General features: G+C 40.3%; 1 protein-coding gene across 1 annotated transcript in view; it reads left to right on the top strand.

Moving 5' to 3' along the window:
• Positions 1–25,122, top strand: part of LOC122816399 (multidrug resistance-associated protein 1-like) — an 827,783-nt gene that overhangs the window by 349,373 nt on the left and 453,288 nt on the right. Inside the window, exons 10-11 of the mRNA XM_044089157.1 lie at positions 2,222–2,383; positions 13,739–13,831. Coding sequence (XP_043945092.1) covers positions 2,222–2,383; positions 13,739–13,831 — 255 coding nt within the window. The remainder of the gene's footprint in view (positions 1–2,221; positions 2,384–13,738; positions 13,832–25,122) is intronic.

Raw genomic sequence — 25,122 nt, 5'->3', positions numbered from 1 at the left:
CACAATAAAATGGGATTGGTTAAAAAAAAAAAAAAAAAAAAAAAAAAAAAACAGAAAAGGTGTGCATGCATAATGCTAGTTATCCAAGGGGACAGACCAGACAAAAGTTGGATTTCACCCTGTTTGTGAATGAATCTTGCCCTGAACTCCTGCTCCACTAAAAGTGTTCCCATCTTTGCTTTACATTGACAATATTTAATTGTCAAAATTTGCTTTTTGACCACCAAATTGATTTTCCACTATCTTAACTTTAACGTCACTATAACTCTAATTGTGTAATACCATCTAGTTGCTCAACACACTGCTAATAAAGTGAATTTTATAGCAAATTTAAATTTGAAACAAAACTGGGTCACTTCAATAAACCTAGAGGTGGCTGAAAGTTATTCATTAACAGAAAATGTATTTAGACTAGGAGAGAGACGAAGCCTGGATCAATTATGTATTATTTGTCATTCAGTTAACAAATCATGCAAATAATCATTCAGTTAAAAATCATGCAAATACATTAATGACTGAAAACTAATACCTGTAACACTGTATATACCTCACTATGTAGAGAAGGGACCTTGCCTCTGGTATAAGTGCTGTCCAATCTTTTGATGACATTTGGATAAAACCTCAGTTGGGTACTACTCTTTGGCTAATTCAGTCTTATCTTGGGCCAATGAAATCTTTCCTTTTCTTACTAAAACCACGAGAAACAGCCATAGGAAAATTCATTCTTATCTCTGTCAACTAGAATATAGCCATTTCCCAACTGCTTCTATATAAAAAAGAAACTCCACGAACAGCCAAACAATAACTAATAAAATTTGTAAGTTTATTACCCTTTCCATATGAACGCTCTGCAGACTTTGAAAAGAGGAAATTGGCTCCTGGTACAAAAAAGTGTAGACCTTCTCTTAGGATTCCAACTATTCAAACTCCTAAATAACCAAACCCTCTGTCTTTTAACAGCTAAACATTAGACACATTAGAAGCCAGAACCCTTCTGCACCCAAATTATAAACCCTCCAAAACTAAGTTCCGCTGCTCAGATCACTGCTTCTCCATACTATGACCCATACTCCGGGGAAACTGTTCCATCAAAAAAACAAGACATTTCATCATACTCAGAATTCTGAACTCAAATAAAAGCCTGTCATCAGACAGTTGCCCAACGCATCGGCCTTTCTTCTAACCATATCGCCTAAGTTCTGCTTCTGATTGCACTCAAATTGTCTTTCACATCTCACTCGTCTTCATCTAATCTATCATTCACAACCTGCTGAGTCTAGTGTGATGTAATCTGACATCCTTAATGTGACTTTATATGAATTTTTTGCTAACAGTGCAATAATGCTGCTGCCCAAACTCCTTATATTCTTGTTTGTTAATTTTATTTACTGAAATTTAATTTGCATTTTCTTTGTATTTGCATTTTGCGTTTCCTGGATTGATACCAAACTTTTTCCACTAGGATCAGTGTTCTACCATAGTTAGCACTTTTTTAAATAGACTTTGATGTTGTGTGATCAGGGCAGCCCAAAAATTCACTGTTAAGTTCTTCTCGTTGGTTAAGTTTAACACACCATATATGAAGTCCTTGATTTAGATAATTTGAAATTTTACTGGAAAGTGCCTAATACAAGTTTTAGATATTAATAGTCTGCAGCAGGTTTCTTGCATCAACTGTCTTGCAGATAAATAGTATTATGAACAAATAGGTGAAAGTATGAAATAGTAAAGGCTTTATCAACCAGACGACAGTCTTAATGTCATAAAATCATTTTGAAAAAGAGATACAGTGATGATAGTAACAGTTCAAATGAACAGGCTACAGAAATAACATTGAGCCCTCTCTTCCTTTACCAGCTACGCCAAGTCAATAACGCACAAAAAATGAAAAAAAATCTAAAAACAGTCTGGCAAAGCATTTCTAACACAGTAATTGAAATGTGCCCCTTCAGGAAAGATTTCACCCATTTCACATATTGTTTGACACATGGTAATCCAAAACAGCTTCCCTATGTGAAATGTATTTAACCCCCTAATGGAAACTATATAGTATATACAGACCTACTTTTTATATTTAAAGCTTTTCTGAAATATAGAGATTAGATTGTTAGACTGACCCAAGCATTGATCTGAGTTAACTTTTTACTACTAACCACACACTGTTACTTCAAACTCTGACACTTTGGCTATATTGATGGTGTGTTTTGCTTTATCTTCCTAGGCCCTGGCCATTACAAATTCAGTACGGAAGACCTACAGTGTTGGAGAAATTGTGACTCTGATATCTGCCGATTTACAGAAACTAATGGATTTCACTGTTTGTGCAAATTATCTCTGGTGTGGCCCATTGATTGTGGTCATTGGAATGTACTTCTTGTGGAAGGTAAATGTCAAAAATAAATAAATAAAAATGCACATTCCTTTGTTTAGTGTAAATAATGAAAAACACCTTTTAGCTTTAGTTTATTAATGGCTTCTGAATAAATTTATTATAGTTTTCTGTTTGTTTATATTTTAGTATCAGGATTTTATATCTAACCACCAGAAATCTTAATCAAATGCTTTCTGAGTCTGAAATTCACAATAAGTTAAAAAAAGAATATTGTAGGATTTACTAAACTGGATTTCAGATTACAATAACTAAAATTCAGATTTAACCATAGCTTACATATTAATTTTTCTTATGCTGTGTAAATTGTGAAATTTCAGAAATGCTAATTTTTTTCTGAGTGGGTGAACTCAACCAAATTAATCAGCTTTTATGATTTCTCTCTTCAGAAAAAAAAAAAAACTATCCACTGCATTTTTGCTCTTTCAAGCTATGCGCTGAAAGCTTCCATCAGTATTGTATATCTAATAGGTTCATAGGTAAGTAGTAGGCTAGCTACCCTTGCAGGGCATTTTAAGTGTAGCCAGGTTCCCTTTCTGTATTCATATTAAACCTATCCCATTTGGTTAGCGATTGGCCTTACCCAGCTTTGGTCGATAATTATATATTACCCCTAATGAGAATAACGGGATTACACCATAGATTATTTGAGGGGATCCATGCATGGGATAAAGCCTTTAGGCGCTTCTTCCGTCCATTAGTAGCACAGGGGGCAGTCCTGGGGCAAATATTCTGTTTCCCATCCATAGATCCACGTTGTGCTTGTATATGGACAGGGATGAACTTTGTTTTATGTGGATTGGGTGTCTGTTCCAAAATAGCTGTATCGTCCGCAAGATATTTCTATCCCTCCAAACCACTCAGTAATGGGCCAGAGAATGGCTTGTATACCAGATACAGGTCACCTCTTAGCAGTCTGTAAGATACAGAGTATAGTGACAGGACTTTGATCCATGTAGGCCATCTTATTTAGGACCTGTATCCTTCTAGTAAGGTATCTTTGTAGGCACTCCAGTTGTTGCTTGTGTCTGGACAGATATATGCTAAAGGAAGATTTATAATCAGTGACTAGCCTAATGAGGGCTGAGTAAATGGGCTAATGACATATAAGCTGTGCAATATAGAAGAACTTCCTTAAAACAGCTGACACTTTCAGACTGTAAAATGAATGTGTGAGAACTAAAGGAGGAGGAGGAGTATCTGTCTTCATCAAAGACAAATACACGTCTAGACTGGTTAGCCAGGAAAACTCCATGGAGTTACTCCAAGTTCAGCTAACTGTGGGTAAGACCCCCCCCCTTCAAGTCATCATTAGCTATAGACCCCCTTCAGTGAACCAAGATACCCAGACTGCTTATTTGGACCTATTTGAGTCAATCAATTTACAACCAAACACTCCAGCTATGGGCGATTTTAACTATTCCTCCACTGGCTGGGAAACTTATATGAGTACCAACATGCTTGCACAAAGGTTCCTGGACTTTAACACTAATGCCCTGGAAAAAATAGTATTCAACCCCACAAGGAGCTCAAATATTCTCAACCTGGTCCTCACCAAAATGGGTGACCATCGCACCACCGCAAGAATGAGACCCTCAGTGGCTAAATCTGATCACAAGTCAGTCACATTTGAAGTAGCTATAACACCTGAACCCTTCTTAGGTGAAATCAAGTTAAACAATGTTACCAAAGCTAATTATACCTCCTAAGGGGTGACATAAATAATTTTCAAACTCATGTTCCCACAAATGGCATTGACAACTATACTAAGGTATACACAAATGCCGTCTACAAACACTTAACACAAATGTATTGACACAGCTGTACCTGATAGGATCAAAAAATGACCTTAAGTAAAAACAAGCCTCTGGTGGACATCTAACATTAATAATTTATACAACAAGAGGAAGAAGATGCTGTCTAAGAATAAAAAAGAGTGGTCCCAGCATGGGAAGAACACCTCTCCTCTGCTTGAACAAACAAATAAGACAACTTGTAAAATCCTCTAAGGGCAACTTCAGAAAATTTAGCAACCATAGCTAAGGATAACCATAAGGCATTCTTCAGCTATATAGGATGAATAGGTTCATAGGGTGATACTAGGTTATTGGCCCAGAGGCCTTATAAGCTTAGCCAAAAATTTTGCCCATGTTCCCTCAAAGTCAGAAACTGTTTCCCCTGTCCAACAGGGGAAACATCCATAGCCTAAAAAGTAGGACCCAGATGTGTGCTGAACTAGCTGTGGATGGCATCACACACACTGATCCTGCGAAAATAGCTAACCTATTAGCCAACAGGCTTGGTGAAAATTTCACCTCCCTGTAACCTCCAAACATTTCACAAAGCATTCCCTCTACATTTCCTCCATCTTGCATCTCCAATGCGCAAGTCATTAATGCTCTCCAAGGCCAAAAACACATCCTCTATGGGACCAGTTTTAAATGGTCTAAAACATGAGTTAGCAACTCCATTAAGTACTCTCTTCAACGACAGCCCGAGTACTGGTTTTGTCTCTACTGAATGGAAAACGGCAACCTTCATCCCCCTTCATAAAGGGGGCACAGCAACAGACCCTGGGAGCTACAGACATATATGTTTAACCCGCCTTATCTGTAAGGACATGGAACAAATCATCATGGACCCATGGACCTTATAAATAAGGATGTAGGTGAGCTCCAAGGCCTTGATCTGACACAGTTTGGTTTTGTCAAAGACAGGTCATGCCTGCTAAACCTGGGGGATTTCTTCAAAAATGTCACCAGAGCCATAGATGAAGGTAAATCTGTGCATACAGACTACCTTGACTTGGCCAAGGACTTCAACATAATCCCACATTCAGGCATCATTGATAAACTCTTCCAGTTGAAAATCAACCCTTATGTCATCAGGTGGGTTGCTAACTGGCTCACCAACAGTTCACACTCAGTCAACGCTGGAGACTTTACCTCAACCAGTAGACCTGTCACTAGTGGGGTGCTGCAAGGGTCAGTGCTGGCCCCCTACTGTTTGGAATATAGTTCTCAGAAATACAGGCTAAACAGAGGGGCTGTAGCTGACTAAGTTTGCTGACGACTGCAAATTAGGTGCAATCATTGAATCCCCAAATTATATCATATACTTTAAGAAGGACTTACACAAACCAATGATTGGTGCCAAAACATTGGACTTGAACTCAGTGCTAAAAAAAGCATTATTATCCTCTTCAGTAAAAACAATATCCTGCAGACTATCATATAAATAATAATACTCCAAGTAACAACTCAATAGTAAGAGACTTGGGAACACAAGTTGCCTGTAGCCTAAACTTTGACCACCATGTGTCTACTGTGGTAAGAAAGGCATTCTATTTCGCACACCTCATTAGCAAAGGTATTGCCTCAAAAGTGGTAGATGTCATCACACCACTGTACTTGATCTACATCAGGCCAGTAAAGGAGTACAGGGCTCTAGTTGCTATGTACCTTACCAGGCACCTGCAGCAACTGGAGAGACCTCAGAGATTTCTAACCAAGAAAATTCAAGGTCTCAAGCACGTCATACATTGACAGACTGAAGTCACTGCCACTGTACTCAGTAGCATACAGACTATTTAGAGAAGACTTGTGCCCGGACACAGAGCGATCTCGGATCCAAACCTAATGAAAATGCTGCACATCTGCAAGTTAAAGGGTCACCCACTCCAGGGACCTTAACCTGACCTGCACCATAAATAGGACCTCCTGTAGAGACACATTTGTGTCTCAAGAGGTTGCCACTCCTTTGAAATAGGCTACCAGTTCACATCAAACAAAGCCCCTCTATGATCCAGTTTAAGCGTAGCCTGGATGACTGAACAGGAAACCATAAATTCATGTCATTGATTTCACCTATGAACCTTCTAGATTTGGAAATTCATTGCTAACTAAGATCTCATGTTTAGGCATGATCCTTTACATTCGGTTTCTCTAGTATTATATTGGGTACACACAGCTAGGCTTATAAAGACCTTCGGGTCAACAGCCCAGTAACCACCTATGAACATGTTGGGTTACTTTCCACATAAGTTCCTGAATCCCAAACAACAGGGTCAACTCTTAGGGGCATATTGTTAATGGGGTCTATATTACGTTATCGAATACTAACGTAATTGAAAATGTAATAGTCGACCCATAAATGTCAAAGTGCTAAATCATCAAACAGTGAATAAAAAGAAAACAAAACCTACCCAAACAAACCAAGCAAGCCCCCCTGCACCCCTCACACCCCCGCTACTTAAATATACCAACTCCGAGATTGCACTACAGTGCAGACAATGGAAAACTTCCATTGTCTGCACTGTACGAAGATCTCCGTTGAAATGTTCGAGGTTCTAGCACTTAGACATTTATGGGTTGACTATTACGTTTTCAATTACGTTAGTATTCGATAATGTAATATAAACCCTTGTTAATGTGGTAGTTCCATGGGATTTTTTGGCATTTTGTTTCAGTCCATGTTCTTGGCACCAGTTATTTATTTGGGACAAGCCTTCCTGCAGGATGGCAAAGTCATTTTGGGATTCAGTGACTGCCCCTAGCTTGCCACCATCTGCAAACTTACCCAGAGTCTTTTCATAGGTTCATAGGTTTATACTAGGCTATCTGCCCAAGGGCATTTATCCCCTTTAGTTTGAAGATAGGTTCATAGGTTTATACTAGGCTATCTGCCCAAGAGAAAAGTAGATGCCAAGCAGGAGAGGTCCCAGCAGATAACCCTGGGAGACTCCACTGGTGACTGATCTCTTTCTGGAGGTAACTTCTCTTAATTTGATTTTCTGAATCCTAAATGTGAGCCAGTTAGTAATCCAGCAGGTGACATAGGGGTGCATTCCCAGCTTATTAGCTTTTCTGCTATGCCTGAGTGGGGAATTGTGTCAAAACGCTTTGGCCAGGTCAGGGTATGTGGTGTGTACCATTTTATTTATTTATTTATTTAGTTTACATTTGTTAACCGGGGGTGTTTGACTGAGCCGAAAAGGCCCTTTTTCAGCAGAGGCCCCAGGGAGAAAAGCTCCACAAAGAAAAATTACTGACACATTTAGTTATTTAGACATGATCAGTATACACACAAATTACAAGAAACATGTTTTTACAGTGATATGTGGCACATAAACAGTTACAGTGGCGAGAACAAACAAAACAAATATTAATTTTTAAAAAAAAAAGTAATTAATAGATTTGTGTGTACAGCTGAAATTGGAACACATAAGTAGAACATATACACATACACAGTACACAACAGCATATACATTGTTTGTAGCCAGTGTTTTAAGATAAGATTGAAAACTAAAATATATTGTAGTACAGTATATATACTTTCACTAGCCTGGGAAGCAATCATGGCACTGGCAACTTTGCTTGAGATGTTGCCTTATGAGGTCTTTAAAGGAGGTTTTGGAAGATGAGTTTTGTATGCGAGTGGAGACAGAGTTCCATTTTTTGGCCACTGAACTACTATATATTTATTTATTTTTATTTTATTTTATTTTACATTTGTTGACCGGGAAAGTCCGACTAGGTTCCACAGATCCTGTTTTCAGCGGAGGCCCAGGGAGAAATGCTCCAGAAGCATGTTTTTACCCAGAGGAAACCCACACAAACACAGGGAGAACATGCAAACTCCACACAGAAGGCACCCCAGCCGAGAATCGAACCGGAGAACCTCTTGCTGTGAGGTGACAGCGTTAACCACTGCACCACTGCGCCGCCCGCAGTGCATATAGTGCATCTCCAAAGCTATTGTAGCTGTTGGTGACTTCTAGTAGTAGTTTGTTTGATGATCTAAGAGGCCTTTTGGCTGAGTGATGTTGTACTAGGTTTTTGAGGGCAGGACACTTATTGGGGAGGTAATAGATAGAATGACAGAGGCAGAGCTGATTGTAGGTTAGGAGGTTGGGCAGTTTAAGCCAGTGGAGCTGTCTCAAAGCAGTACAGTGATGAGTTCTATATGAGCAATTTGCAGCAAAGTGGGCAATTCTGTTATAGCAGGCTTCCATTTTGCTTAGTTCAGTTTTGTTGAGATTAGTCGGAATGGGAGATGCATAGAGTAGGGTGGATAGAAGTTGGGAGCGAGCAATGGCTGATCTTGTGTTGCTGGTAAGAAATGGTTTGATAAGGTAGAGTGACCCCAGTTTGGCATGTACTTTTTTAATAGTTAAGTTGAGATGACTATTAAATTTCAGGTGGGAATCTATGGTTATTCCCAATAGCTTAGCCTGTGCCACTGGAGCAATTGGAGTAACATTTGTGGAGTAGATAGTGAATTGACTGTTAGTGTTTTTGTTAGAACTGGTTATAATCATAAGCTGAGTTTTCTTTGGATTGAGGATAAGTTGGGCTTTGGTAAGGTAATTTCCAATGTCAGAGAATGCTATTTGAGTTGTTTGCCTTCATACATTCTGTTAGTGACCTTTCAAAAAATCCACCAGGTTGAGTAACCATTACCAGCCTTTGACGAATCCGGACAGAAACAGATCCAGTGTTTGGAGGTTTCCTATGTCCTGATTGATTAATTCTATGCTATAAGTATTTCAATGGCTTAGCATATGAGGCTGGACAGACTTGTGGGTCTGTAACTGTCCAGCTCCTCTCTTATGCAGAGGAATGACTGTAGCTGTTATCCATTCACTTGGTACAAAACCTGTATGGAGGCTGAGATTGAACAGTGCTGTTAAGGGTGTGGCTAAATTGTGCTTCATGCTGTTTAAGATGCATCTTGTGATATTGTCAGGACCCACTGATGTAATATTTTTAGCTTTTGACACCACTTTTAGAACATGCTCTTGTGTGATAGCTGGAGGTGAGCCAGTTCCAGGTATATCTTGAGGGACAGACAAAGGTGAGACAGCATAGTGATACTGTTACTGAACAACCTGGACTTCATGCCATGTATGTATTTAAAATAAGGTTAGAAGGAAGAGTGAAAACTCATAAGCTTCATACCAAAAAGAGTACATTGCTTCTTTTACTTTGCTGATGACACTGACGTGGTGACAAGTGTCAGGTTGTTGTAAACAATATGACTGAGTGTCTCATAACATGTCATCTCTCAGAATCATAAAAATATGTACTACTTGGCCAGCCAACTTACCAGGGGTGCCTGTATCAGAAACTGTATTACAAAAGTTTGTCTAAAGTAATGTTTATTGAGTTAAATACACATTCAGTAAAAAAAAAAAAACTCTTTTTTTAATTGCTTCCATTGAATTGTAGTAGCTTTTAAGATACAGAAGCGATTTGGCTTTCTACAATTCCATGTATGTATAGGTCAATAATTCTTCATTTTAACACTGCTTTAAAATGCCATCAGAAAAAGCATCGGTCATGAAAGCAGCTAGCATCCTAAAAAGAGTATCCAAGTTTCCCCTGAAATGAGGGCTCTATGGATGGAACATAATTTGAAGACGATGCATTTACTGATTCGCTGTGTGATGTCCTTGGATTTATGTTCTGGTTCTTACTTTTCCCATATGTAGATAATGTGAAAACAACTGTCCTTATTCGCACCTTGAGGGATCACCTGGGTTCAGATGTTCTGTTCATTAGAGCTGAACTAATGAGGTTAGAACACAGTGTAATATGAAGTCTCCTCATGGTGGCTGTCTGTAGTCGTACAAAGCGTTATCCTCTGCAGCATACACCAGTGAGCCATGTACCTTGATTCTGTAAAATAAATTTTAAGCAGAGTTCTGCATTTCTAACTTGTATAAAGGCTTGTCTTTATTAACTTTTATTTCCTCCTTGCAAGCAGTTTGCTTAACTAGAAGTAAAGAGTTACCATATTCCTCTAATCTTAAGTACAAGATTTATTGTAGTCAAAATCTGCTCTGTGCATGCATTGTCCACTCCCTTCCTTTTAAGCAGCAAATATCTGCATGCTGTTGCAGTGATTTCCTCTGATCTATAATGTCTCAAGTTTTGGTATTTAGCTGGCTGTTTACATGTACCTCTGTATGGTTATACCTCTGCAAATGCAAGAGAAGTGGGCAAGGAAAGGTGCTTAGGAACCATACTGGCTACACATCAGAGTCTAACCGACATCGTTTTTAGAAGAGTAGTTGGATTAATAGTTTGTGTCCATGTATGTAGAAGAAGACATACTGAGGAAGATCGGGTAGGAAAAATCCAGAAATTGGAGACTCTGGATGTCAAGAAAGAGAGGAATAAGGGTTGGAGGAAGGCAAGAGTCCAGTAATGAAATTTAGAGGTAGGTATGGAAGAAGAAGTGCACTGCAGGGAGATGTGAACATAAGATTAGGTGGGTAGGAAGGTAGTGGCAGATGGAGAGGAGACAGATAGTTATACGGTGAGCTAGTAAACAAAAAAAAAGAGATATGATGCACATAGAGGCAGGAAGAGAGGATAATGTGGTTAGAAGTGGTTAGGAGGGAACACTGCAGTGAAAGATTAAGGTGGAACAGGACAGTACAGGAATGGTGGGCACCCTGGTCAGAAAGGATCCACAAGAGATAAGGATATAGGTGGACAGGGAGTAGAGGAGCAGCACTGGAGGCAAGTAGCCGTAGCCGGGAAAGAGCGCTGGTGGGTCTGATAGAAGAAGACTCTTAGTGCTTACCTATGAACCTTACTTGGAATGTTACATTAAGAAACAAAAAGGGATAAGCGCAAATTGGTGAAGGTACAAAAAGTTGTAGTCGAAGCCTTCACTGGGAAAGGACTAGTAGAGGCCAAACTGGTAACAAAGGAAAGTGAATGTGTACTTATGCCAGTCTATGTGGGTATAAGTAACCTAGCAGATGGAACCACAAAAGAGGCAGTGAAGTGAATGGCACTCTTCAAAGTCCTTTCTGTACTGAAGGCTGGCAGGCTTAGGAAAGTGAGGATCAGGCAGTTTAACTGTTGGCTCAGGGAGTGGGATGACTAGCTAGGAATTAGGACAGTAGGTGACTGAGAACAAGCCAGGGAAGGCAGCTAACTGCTTAGTAGAGAGAGACCTCTTCTTGTCACTAGAGGCATAGCAGTGTTAAAAAATGGGTTGAATAGGCATCTCAAAGTATATATGCTTTAACATGAGATAATAGTGAAAGAAGAAGACAGTGCAACTCCGGTGGACTAGTAGAGAATGACAGGTCAGGGAGGAGAAGAATGTGGATGGAGTTTAGGGGAAACAGTAAATGGATGAAGCTATAAAATGGGAAGTTGGATATAGGCATGGAGAATAAGTAAAATAGCGTGAAGGTGGTAAGGCTAAGGCAGTAGAGAGAGAGAGAGAGAGGGAATGTAAAACATAAAATTAATTTGCAACTGAGGATAACTGTCTGGCTATGGCACTCACTCACAGTCACACTGACAAACAGAAGTGGCAAGGATCAAACCCTGTACTCCTGCCTGCAAGAAGTAGCTTAATAACAGCTCAGAGCCTTAATTCTCTGCACTACCTGCCAGACAAAGTGTATAACAGAAAGAGTAAGGAAAAGAGGAGCATGTAGCAAATTTGAGCCAGGTAGACTGTTAGAGGGAAGAGACAGAAAGAAGACCAAGAGGAGGTCAACGTTGTGTTATGGATGATGCCTGGCAGTTCCAGAAGGCTAGACAGGAAGATGGCTGAACTGAAAGAACTTAGTCGTTCATACTGAAGCTGACATTGTCAAAATAAGAACGTAGGCAAATTATGAGAAGATGGGACAACATCATCTCAGAATGTAGTGTATTTAGGAATGATATGGTAGCAAAGTACTCAAAGGACATAATGGCATTTGTCAATATGTTTGGAGGAGAAGGTGATGCAGCTAAAATAGGAAGGGAGAGAAAGATGGCAGTGCTGAGCTCACAATCCATTTCCTAGTGATAAAGTTAATGTACAGTAAAAGGGAAGATATATTTTACCAGATACCCTCTACAAGCACCCATTGCAACTGTCGTGAATGATGTGCTTAAACAGGATTAAGAGATGTATAGGAAAAAGAGGGTGGTTATGATGAGAAAACAGTTCAGAGCAGTCCATCACTGTATGTGGGCAGAAACAGGCAGAGAGTGGCAATAACAGGAGAGCATAAAGTGCTCCAATCTGCCTTACATAGATTATCACTGAAGAGCGGCAAAAATGCTAATCAAGATATTGCAACTATAATGCTTAACTAGAAAGTAATACTTGGAATTTGGATGAAAATATTCAGTCTGATTTTTCTGCAAAAAGAACATAGTTAAGGATCTACAAGTGAGAACACCTTTGAAAAAACATCCGTGTAATAGTGTAGTTTACACTAGCAATGGAAAAGGAATCAAGCTTTGGCACAAGGACTAGAATCTGGGATTATATGGATAAGACTATGGGAACGTATTGAAGATACAAGGATGGGGACATTGAGATATGAAAAAGCAAAGGAATGTAGAAGTTGTGGAGCATAATAAAAGTGGCTGCAACTCCAAAGAATAAAACCCATTGAGGTTCTCCAGGAAGGCAAAAATAGTTAACGCAGTGGAACCCGACTGTGTACTATGCCTAGAGAGACTGAAAGTAATGTCCTGGAGATGGTGGCTGTATTTCAAACCTTCTGTATGCATAGTAAAGCAACTAGTGAATGATCAACAAATGTGATGTGTGTATGGGGAGATATGCCTATAAAATGAAGGAATCTGAGGGTTATTACTGCAGAAAATGCAAGCCATGGGACTTGTACAGAATAGCAGTAGAAAGAGTCATAGCATCCTGGAATTGAGAGGTGATGATGCGTCTCTTTCAAGGACTTGTAAAATCACAGGTAGAATTATGCAGACAGTTTGGCAAAGTTTACAGGTAGAATGATGTCCTACTACCTGAGGTAGTATAGAGGAACGCAGGTACAATGGTATGTACAATAAAGGGAGTGGCTCACAAAGAGAGACTTTGGGAGCTTGAGATACTTTCACTAGCATAAATGGAGACAGACTAGGAACAGGATATGGGTGCATCAGAAATTAAAGTGGAAGTGACGCGTGATGTGTTTAGATGGATGGGAATGAAACAATGTGTCACACGTGTCATAAGGAAACCCAGTTTAGCCTAGACAATAAGATAAGCATATTCAACAAGTTGGTGGTAGTCTGGTGGAATGAAATGCTAGAATGTGTAGACACGCTAAGGTATTTTGGACAATTTAAAAGAGCTTGGAGCACCTGTAAAGAAAGTGAGGAAAGGGAATGGCAGTTTCTCTGGTTTAAATGCAACACCTGAAAAGTCATAATAAATGTGAGTCTTCTGTTAGAAATTTAATTTTATACTATATTTCATTTTATTTTTCCAATTGTTTTTGTTGCTGTGCATTTTACAAGGACTACCCAGCATGCTTGAACTACCAAATAATTACAGTTGCATTTCTTTATTTTGTATTAGAATTTCGGCCCGTCAGTCCTTGCTGGTGTGGGAAGTTTCATTTTCATCATTCCATTCATTATTTGGACTGGATTCCACCAAAAGAAGATACAGGTATTTAATAAAACTTTAAAATAGACTGAGCATTTTATTTTTTGTGGGGAGACGGGGACATATTCTTTTCCAGTTAATTTTCACCTTATTTTAATTCTTACATTTTCTTTTGGATAATGGACTACCTTCATAGCCAATCAAAAGCTATATTACATGAAGTACAACAGATGGAAATTGTAACAAAGTATGGCACACAGGGGGAGCAGGTACTTAATTGTGACAGTCATTCGTGCTTTTTTCACATTTTTTAATTAAATATACTCATCACCTAGACTAAATATGGAGAGACCTTGGTATTGCGTTAAATGAAAACTGCAGAGGCTTATTTACTACACAGAGTTAATACAGTTATGTATTTGTAGTCAATGCTAAAGTAAACATTGACACCTGTTTTTTGTTTGGATTGCTGTACTCTGAGTTAACATTAAAGACTATGTAAACCACATGAGAGTTTGTGGCCATGTACCACCCAACCAATATAAAGTGCTCTAAGTACAAATGACAGATGTTTTTAATAGGGTTGGTCATTTTTTCTAATATAATGTGACATTAGGAAATGTGCTACCTATTAAATTTAAATCCAGGCCCCAAATTACCATATTGGTACCTTACTAATATAAGGATCTCAAGACTAATTTGCCCTGCACACAAATTATTACTTGTTTTATGTACATATGTATGTATGTATGGACAGATGGATGGATTTCATGATTTCCGTATTTATTGTAAGATATTGCATTGCTTATATCTTAAGAGTAAAACCCAAGGCAACTATAACTGGGGTTGCACAACATACTGGTAGGGGATGTGTGACACCCATGCCCTGGCCCAGCAATCAAGGAGCCTCAATCCTCACCACTAACATCAGTGAGGGGTGTCTCATATAGGAGGAAAGAATAACAAATACACACAGTAAAGTTCAATTTCCTTTAAGAGCATGCAGAGATCACAGTCAGTCCCGGGCTGGTCTTTCCCTTGCTCTCCAGGTCCCCAATAAAACTCCCCACTGGCACAGCTATAGGGTCCAGATCTCAGCCTAGTGGTCAAGCTAAAACCTCCAGCACCCTCTCTGTCCAACCAGTGCTTCATGTCCCTGCCCAAGTAGCTTGAGAAGAGTTTATATAACCACACAGACACTCCTGGAGAAGGCTGGAACAGGTTCTCCAGCTGTGCCCCCTTTTCCCAGACTATATGGTAGTATCAGCTGCCACCACCCACTAATATTTATCAGCTAATCAAAGGCCCTTAAAAGGGTGTCCAATTATTACTGTGCAATATTATTATCCAATTAGTAGTATAGCCCACGGCTAAATCTATTGGAGTGGATTTGTACAATTTTATCAAAGGCATGCATGTACTCTAAACAGCTTAAATTATCTCTACAAAAACAGCCACAGTTGAAAGGGTTTAAAATGTTTAATAACAAATAGTCAAATCACAAGACAATACTTTTTACTACACAGTGCTAGTCAAGAGTTCAGAGATCACAGGAAAATACTTAAAATAATTCAGTAGTACAGTTCTGACATCACAGAAAAACACAGTCTAATATTTCTGGTTTCTAGCGATTTCTAAGAGAAAACACAAGTCTAAGATAAACTTACATATAGAGCAAGACAGTACTGAGTTGGGTGGTCAAGACAAAAATGCTTAATGCTCTCTGATTCTCTCTGTTTTTAAAATCCCATTCCTGGTTCACATTACGTCATCCTTCACACTTCCCTGGGTTCCCAGGCTAACAGGCTACATTCTTTAGTAAGCTCACACCAGGTCAGGAAGCAAAGCCATTAAGGACATTTATGCATGCAAATTCTAGCCATTAACTATGTCCTTAAAACAATAGCAATAATTCTTTCATCTAGACCTGCCAGAGCCATGTTTACATCAAGGGGTCACAACATGCTTTACTTGGTCAGCAGAGTGCACTGTTGTTACATTTTTACAGTTCCACATGTAACACTATTTTTACCATTTAAGACAACAAGCCTGTGGTTTACATTAATATTACAGATGACAGAATTATCTCTCAAGCTAGTTTTTCAAGTGACCCTTGAGAAACGCTGCTTGAGAAGCTTAGGTCTATCTGAGTATATCTTACCCTGCTCCCTGTCTTGAGAGCCCATCTGCATTGGCATTGCTAATCCCACTGTGGTGCTGCACTGACATATCATATGCTTGCAACCCCAGGCTCCATCTTAGCAACTTGGCATTTTGCTGGCTGGCTCTGTTCAACCATGTTAGGGGGTTGTGATCTGTCATAACAGTGAATTTCCTTCCATACAGATAAGGCTGAAGTTTCTGCAGTGCCCACACTATGGCTAGACATTCCTTTTCTACAGCTGCATAGCATTCCTCCCTGGGTTGGAGCCTATGACTGAGATAAACCACTGGGTGCTCTTCTCCCTCTGAAGAAATCTGGCTAAGTACAGCTCCCACCCCATGATTTGAAGCATCAAACTGCACAACAAATTCTTTTCTGTAATCTGGACTGGCTGGGTCCTCCCAAAGTTTCTTTAAGCTTCTGGAATGCCTGCTCACATGCTGGGGTCCACACTATCTTATCTGGCCTATTCTTCCTTGTCAGGTCTGTGAGGGGAGCAGCTATAGTACTATAACTGGGGACGAACTTTCTGTAGTACCTGCTGTCCCTAAAAACACCCTCACCTGCTTTTTTGTAGGGCCATGCCTAAATGGCTTCCACTTTGGCAGGTTCTGGCCTTATCTTACCACTCCCCACTCTATGTCCTAGGTAGGAGATCTCTGCCATACCCACCTGACATTTGCTCAGCTTAATAGTCAGCCCTGCCCTCTGTAGTCTGCCCAGCACCTCACTGACATGCTGAAGGTGCTGTGGCCAGGAATGGCTGTAGATGGCAATATTATCTAGGTACGCAAGGGCAACCCTCCTGCTCCTGCTAGGATATGATCTACCAGCCTCTGGAAAGTCACTGGGGCATTCATCATCCAAAATGGTATCTTTGTGAACTCATACAAGCCAAAAGGAGTCACAAAGGCTGACTTCTCTCTAGCACTGGGAGTCAAGGGCACCTGCCAGTAACCCTTGGTAAGATCAATGGTTGTAAGATACTTAGCCCCATCCAGCTGCTCTAGGGCCTCATCTGTTCTAGGCATGGGGTAAGCATCTGACTCTGTGTGACTATTTAATTTCCTGTAGTCCACATAAAACCTGGTGCTGCCATCCTTCTTTGGCACCAACACAACTGGGGAGGCCCAGGGACTGTTGGACTCTTGAATCACCTATAGTTCCAACATCTCCTGTACCTCTCCCTCAGAGTCTGTTTGACTCTCTCAGGCACTCTATACGGGGCCTGCCTAATAAGCCTTTGTGGGGTCCTGTATCTACCTGGTGCTGTCCCAGGTGGGTGCACCCTGGTTTCCCAGTGAACATGTCCCCAAATTCCTGCAACACTGCTTGGATTTCTCGAACCTGGGTAGGAGATAGCTGCTGAGACATTGCTACCCCTTCCACTGAGGTGTCAGCCCAAGCCTTACTGAGGAGATCAGTTCCCAGATCTCCCTCAGACTCCTTCTGCAATCCACTGCAAATGCTCAGCACAAGGTCCTCCTATCATGGTAAGATTTCATCATGTAACATGGTACAATTTGTGCCCCTGCTGTCTACCTAGCAGTTCCACCATGTAGTTAATATCACTTACCTTTCTTACCACCTTGTAGGGTCCCTCCCAAGCTGCTTGCAGTTTGTTGTGTCTGACAGGAATGAGAACCATTACCTGCTGCCCCACAGCATACTCTCTAGTTCGAGCATTCCTGTCATGCCACACTTTTTTCTGTTGGATTCTGCCAGGTTCTCCTGGGCCATGCCTATGAGTTCCCTGAGCCTTGTCCTGAGGTTTAGGATGTATGCCACAACAGACTCCTTGTAAGACTCGCAATCACCTTCCCACTCATCTTGAATTACATCTAGAGGTCCCCTCACCCTATGCTCATACAGCAACTCAAAGGGTGAACAACCTGTGGATTCCTGGGGAACCTCTCTGTAAGCAAACAACAGACGAGGCAAATATTTGTCCCACTCCCTCTTAAACTGATCTGCAAATGCCTGTAGCATGGACTTGATTGTAGAGTTTAACCTCTCAACAAGACCATTAGTCTGTGGATGGTAGGGGTGGTCTTCATGTGCTTCACCGCACAGGACTTCCACAGACAAGCTAGCAGGTCTTACATGAAATTGGCACCTCTGTCGGTCAGTATTTCTTTTGGGAAACCTACCCTGCTGAAAATCTCTAACAAAGCATTTGCCACCTTCTCTCCCTCAATGGAGAACAAAGCCACTGCCTCAGGGTATCGTGTAGCATAATCCACTACCACTAGGATACATTTTTTCCCTGTGGAGCCTGAGGTACTCACAGGACCCACAATATCCATAGCTACTCTCTGAAATGACTCCTCAGTCACAAGCAAAGCCATCAAAGGAGCTCTCACCTTGTCTCCTGCCTTGCCTACCTTTTGGCACTGCTCACAGGTCCTGCAGTACCCTGTTACATCTCTGGAAATTCCAGGCCAATAGAAGTTCTGCATAATATGCCTCTTTGTACATTTTATGCCCATATGACCTGCAAAGGGAATATCATGGGCTATGACTAGAAGCACCAGATGGTAGGCTTTAGGCACTACCAACTGCTGTACTCTCTCACCTTCTAGCCCTCCCTCAGGGGTCCACTCTCTGTACAGTAACCCTTTGTTCCAGTATACAGATTCCCCCTTTTCTTGAGAATCAGGTGCCTCACTAGCTACCTGCCTCAGGCCTTGTAATGTATAGTCTGAGAGCTGAGCCTGACTCAACTCTCTCTTTGTAACCTTTCCCAGCTCCCCTTCCACAGGAAGTTTGGCATCATTTGATAGTAGTGCCTCACTGTCAGCCTGGGTACTACTACTCACCTCTACCTTTGCAATCACTGTATCCAAGAGACCCATCAGTGCCCACAAGCAGTGGTGGCTCACATTCAGTCTCACTGCTACAGAGTAGCACCCTCCCTGAAGTAACCACCTCACCAGTCCTGGCTGCAAATATGCAGTCTGTCTGGGTCTCCCTCAGGCTACCAGACCTACATGCTTGTCTCCTAGACTGACTGCATGTAACTGCATAAGCACATGGCACTGCCTCATCCAAATCCTTTGCTATCAGGACATCTGCAGGATGGAAGTTCAGAACCCCTGTTGTCTCAAGACAACCTACTATTGGCATTTTGTCTTTCCCACGTACTGGCTCCCTCACCTTTTGTTCCCCACCTTGACTCCATGGACACCTGTATGCCACAAGGCCCCACTGGCTGCATTCAAAACATTTAACCCTAGCTCATGGACATGTACCTGGACTAGTGGCTTCCCTTGCTACTGGCAGATTCTGTTGGGGCAGTCTGTGCTGCCCACCCTGGGTTTCTGTAGACCTATAAGCAGTACTGAGGGTCCCTTTCCTGTGCAGGGATGCCCTGCTTGCCAGGTATAGGTCTCCCTTCTTCCCCACATCATCTGAAGTAGCACATTGTCTATCAGCTAACCAGATCCTTACTAAAAGTTCTGCCAGCTCTTCAAAAGTGGTGACCTGACATCCACTCACCCACCTATGGAAATAAGTGCCCAGTTCAGCAACATATTCACACACACTTTCATCTGCCTTGCGTTTATGCTCACAAAACATTTTCCTATACGTTTCAGGTGTTAGCTTAAACAATTCTAACAAGTGTTTTTTATCAGTAGTATAATCAAAACATGCAACATCAGATTTGTTTGACAAAACAGTTACAGCTTTACTATGGAGTAAGGGGGTCAGGAACCATACCCAGAGCCTTTGGTCAACACTATACTGTTTGCATACCCTCTCAAACATATGAATGAAGCTATCAAAATTATCCCCCTCTTTAAACTGCGGAAGAAATTTACTGACCTTTTGTGCTTCTGGGGTCCAGTTATTCCCTTCCCCATTACCTCCATGACTCTGGCGAAGAGTCAGCATTTCCCTCTCCTGATTCCTCTGCCACTGCTGTTCCTCGGCTTCCAGGAGTAGCAGTTTCTCATTCTCCTCTGCCTGTAGACTCCTCAGTCTCTCACCTGCTTCTGTCTCCAAATGCCTGGCCTCCAACTCATGTCTCTTTAGCTCCAGATGGATTTTTAAGTCCTCTGTAGAAAGGTTGAGCTGTCTGTTCTACCAGGGTATTATATCTCCACTGCCAGTCTGATTGTCTTCCTGGTTGCAGTTTTCTGATGCAGCTGTAACCAAGGCTGCAATTAGGTCTGCCTTAGTCAGGTTTCCATGCACCAGTCCCCTAGCCTGGCACATCTCAGCCAGCTGGCTCCTTGTCAGCTTTCCATACTTCTCTGCTGACATGCTGCCTGCTCACCCTGACTAACTAAGCTAACAAAAGAAATAAAACAATTGTGATCTGAACTCTGAGTATTCACTGCATGGTTGATTTAGAGTACAAAACACCTTCAAAGCTCACTACACACAAGCTACAGGAATTCACTCTACCCACACTACTACAAGCCAATTAGTATTTGCCAACCAATTAATATGTGGTGTGGATATCCCACCACAGCCAAACAATTAATATATGGTGTGGATATCCCACCGCTGCAAAACAATTAATATGTGACACCCTTTCCCTGGCCCAGCAATCAAGGAGCCTCAATTCTCACCACTAACAACAGTGAGGGGCATCTCATATAGGAGGAAAGGATAACAAATACACACAGCAAAGTGCAATTTCCTTTAAGTGCACACAGAGATCACAGTCAGTCCTGGGCTGGTTGCTGCTTAGCTTTCCAGGTCCCTAATAAGACTCCCCATTGGCACAGCTATAGGGTCCAGATCTAAGCCTAGTGGGAAAGCTTAAACCTACAGCACCCTCTCTGTCCAACCAGTGCTTCGTGTCCCTGCCCAAGTAGCTGACGCACACAACACACACATGCGCACACACACTTTGAGAAGAGTTTATATAACCACACAGACACTCCTGGGGAAGGCTGGCACAGGTTCTCCAGCTGTGCCCCCTTTTCCCAGACTATACGGTAGTATCAGCTGCCACCTCCCACTAATATTTATCAGCTACTCAAAGGCCCTTATAAGGGGTCCAGTTTTTACTGTGCAATATTATTATCCAATTGGTAGTATAGCCCACGGCTAAAGCTATTGGAGTGGCTTTGTACAATTTTACCAAAGGCATGCAGGTACTCTAAAGAGCTTAAATTTACCTCTACAAAAACAGCCACAGTTGAAAGGGTTTAAAAATATTTAATAACAAATAGTCACAACACAAGAGAATACTTTTTACTACATAGTGGTAGTCAAGAGTTCAGAGCTCCCAGAGAAATGCTTAAAATAATTCAGTAGTACAGTTCTGACATCACAGAAAAACACTTAGTCTAATCTTTTTAGTTTCTAGCTATTTCTAAGAGACAACACAAGTCTAAGATAAACTTACATATAGAGTAAGACAGTGCCGAGTTGGATGGTCAAGACAAAAATGCTTAATGCTCTCTGATTCTGTTTTAAAATCCCATTCTTGGTTCACATTACATCATTCTTCACACTTTCCTGTGTTCCTAGGCTAACAGGCTACATTCTTTAGTAAGCTCACACCAGGTCAGGAAGCAAAGCCATTAAGGACATTTATGCATGCAAATTCTGGCCATTAACTATGGCCTTAAAACAATAGCAAGAATTCCTTGATCTAGACTGGCCGGAGCTGTGTTTACATCAAAGGGTCACAACATGCTTTACTTGGTCAGCAGAGTGCACTGTTGTCACATTTTTGCAGTTCCACATGTAACACTATTTTTACCATTTAAGACAAGCCTGTGGTTTACATTAATATTTACAGATGACAGAATTATCTCCAAAATTCTATCTGGCTAGGCTGGCAGCCTTCACATGATGTCTTAATAAAATATATTGTTTCCAACAACCATATCATTTTATCTTTTCCTGTCCAATAAACCTTGGAAAATATACACTCCCTGTTTCTTTCATAGCACGTGTGGCAATTCATCTCACCTGCCTCTTCAGTTATGGCAACAAACCAAAACTGTTCCACTAAATCGTGACCAGAATGATTGGCAACTCACATGGAAAACAAGCCAGCAAATAATAACTTTTCATAACAAGCTTGACTGTAGTCCAAGTGGCAAACAAATCATAATAATGCCCTGGATTTGTTTACTCATGTCATTCAGTTTGCATGTAAACCAAACACTTTCTTACTGCATATCAAAACAAGTGAGGGAAAAACACTGGGTAACCTCTGATTTGAAATGATTCTTGTGGGAACAACTGACTACCAGTAATGAAGGTTGCAATTCATGATGGTGCAAAACCTCTGTGAAAGTTCTATAAAATTATAAAGCATATTCCTAGGAGGTCACACTTCGTTTAGGGATTGTCTGGATCATTTTGAAAGAAGATTAATGTAAACAAGTGTGTTTTGGATGATAAGAATATAAACCGTAATGTTGCTAATGAGATCTTTAATCTACTTGAAACCTGCTATCCCAGCAATTTACGAACATTACAGTTAATTTATTAATTGCATTCACTAACAAAGCACAGCCATTTGGAACCTAGTTGTATCATTGATTGCTGCAAGTCATCCTTTCACTTCAAAATATTTACAAGAAAAGATCACTGATTACAAATAGAACTGTCAGTACAAAAAAATCATATCTAAATATGCTACACCTTAAAGGCATACAAAGAGTAGCTGACTTCATTTTAACATGCTTCACACATTAATACAATGCACTTTTTAACTTTACAAAAAGTATTATTCATCCTGTCCAGCAGTCCATTCATCTGTCTATGATACCAGCTTTATCAAATTCACTGATGCAGAAAGATGAAACCTTTCCCAGAAAGCTGCAGGTGTAAGGCAGCAATCAATATTGTTTGGAATACCTGTCCATTGCAGGGTACAAACACACTATACGAACTGTACACACACAAATTTGGAGGTCTGCCAATTTATCTACATACAGTTCTTTGCCATTCCTTAAAATGAAAGATCAAATACAAATGTATTATGTTACTTAAAAAAAAAATACCTGAAAAACCTAAAATCACATTTTCATATTTGCAATCAATTCTTGGAAAGGATAGAGAAGGGAATTTATTTTTAAAATTCCAAAAGGAGGAGCAGACACCTGTAGAGAATATGTACTATTGTATTATGTTAGCAGGGAAATTCGCATCATGTTAATCAGGACTTTATGGAGACTTAAGGAAAGTAGGGGATCATTTAAGTTAATCATTAAAAGCACCATTTTTCCATTTTGCAAAATGTGCTGGGGAAAAAATTTATCATTTCTTTAAAAAAAGTTAAAAACAGTTTATCAACTAAATAATTGCAATTGTTTCCCAGTTAAGTAATTGTGTAGTTAGCAAATAGTCCTATAATGATGCCATTTTGTATAAGCAGGTCATGTTGATAGAGCAAGAATATTTATTGGCAACACTTGGCTGTAGACATCCATGTGTTCCACAGGAGTTTTAAAAGTAAAATTAACTCGAAATCCATTAAACCCCTTCCTTCTCTTCTCAAGAAGTAAGTTTAAAGATGCGATTTTCTTTTATTAATTAACATAATCCTTTTGCACTTTATCATTAAATCATAAACAAGGCTTCAGCGTTGTATCCAAATGTCTACACTGACTTCTCTTTATAGAATATTCAACAGTACTTGGATAAATATGGTGTTTGGGTAAGCAAGCCATACTGATTACTACTAGTAAGAGGCACACTCATTAACCTGTGACACTTGACTGATGACTCATATGAAAACAAGGATAGTTCTCTCCTAACATCCAGAATGTATGGTAATGCAACATAAGCCTTTAATGCAGTTACCCACATTTGCTTAAAATACTTGTTAATAAAAGCCTAGCTGAAATTCACTTGGAAAGTTTTGCAGCCGCCTTGAAGATAGATCCCTGGTTTATCTTGGTGGTACTACAAGCCTGAATTTTGTCCTCCTTTCTATGGGTTTCATTAGTGTCCTTTCTACTTTAAACACAAAAAATGAGGAATCTTTTTATTTTTTTTTATTTATTTTTTTTTTACAGATAGACCTGGTCATCTGGTGCAACTCATCACAAATAAAATCATACCTTATCAGAATGAACTTGGCCATATCTATAACCGGACCCTAACTTCTATGGCATGAGAACTTTCGTTTTGTTTTAGGCATGAATTTGTATTGAAGCTGACCTGAAGGTTGGCTTCTATATTATCTGGATTGTTTTGCAATAAAGCAACTCTTCTTTAAAAGCATATTATTCGGATTACAAAAACAAATGTCCATATTGTTTGGTTACTTGCAGAGCTCATACCCTAACAGATCACTCATTTAAACAGTCTACATCTTTGTATGTTTGGACCAGACCCTAGCATTAACCTTCACTTAGATGACCTGAAAGCCATAATCACTAAACAGTTGTATATAACCTGAAAACTTTCTTTCTTCCTTCTTTCCTCTCTCCCCAAAACAATTTCCAAGGGATTAGAGTATGTGTCACCTCTAACTGTACCCCACAAATAACCTAATGACCATGCTGATTCTCACAAAACATGCAGGTTTCTCGATTTGACATTCAGAAAAGAGCACCCCAGCCTTTCAAGTACTGATACAAATGACTTGCTTACTAAGGAGGATACCAATTGACTCCTGTGCATCGTCATATTCGCACTACAGTATGTGGCGATTCCTCTGCATCGTCATATTCAAACTACAGCACTTGGTGACTCCTGTGCATCGTCATATTCACACTACAGTACGTGGAGCTCTGTCCAATGCTAGTATGCAAACCGAACATTAACAGGAGCTTTTATCTCCTAGTTCAAACACGCATTGTTCAGACCCCAGTAAGAGTCCACAGCTTCAAAGTTAGGTACCAGTCTATCTGCCCTTGCTCTACATTTTCAGCCTATCCAATTCTCTTTTTGTGCTCAAAATAATCTCTCCATTTTGGTTATAGTTCGGCCTTATCGATCGCGTGGTTGATAATTATATATTAACCCTAATGAGAAAAGCTGGGATCATATCATAGATGCTTTATCCCCATGCTTGTGTCCCCTCAAATTGTTCCGGAGCTGACTCTGTCCATTAATAGTACAGGAAACAGTCTTTGGATACATTTTCTATTTGACATCCATAAATCTAAATTGTGCTTGAAAATGAACAGGGATGAACTTTGTTTTATATGGATGGGGAGTCTCTTCCACAGCAGTGGTATCCTCTGTCAGATATACCTGTCCCTCC

Source organism: Protopterus annectens, chromosome 12.part0 (assembly GCF_019279795.1).
Source record: "Protopterus annectens isolate FY-2018-M chromosome 12.part0, PAN1.0, whole genome shotgun sequence".
Classification (NCBI taxonomy): Eukaryota; Metazoa; Chordata; order Ceratodontiformes; family Protopteridae; genus Protopterus; species Protopterus annectens.
Note: the sequence above shows the minus strand (reverse complement) of the source record. Positions and strands in the feature narration are given on the sequence as shown.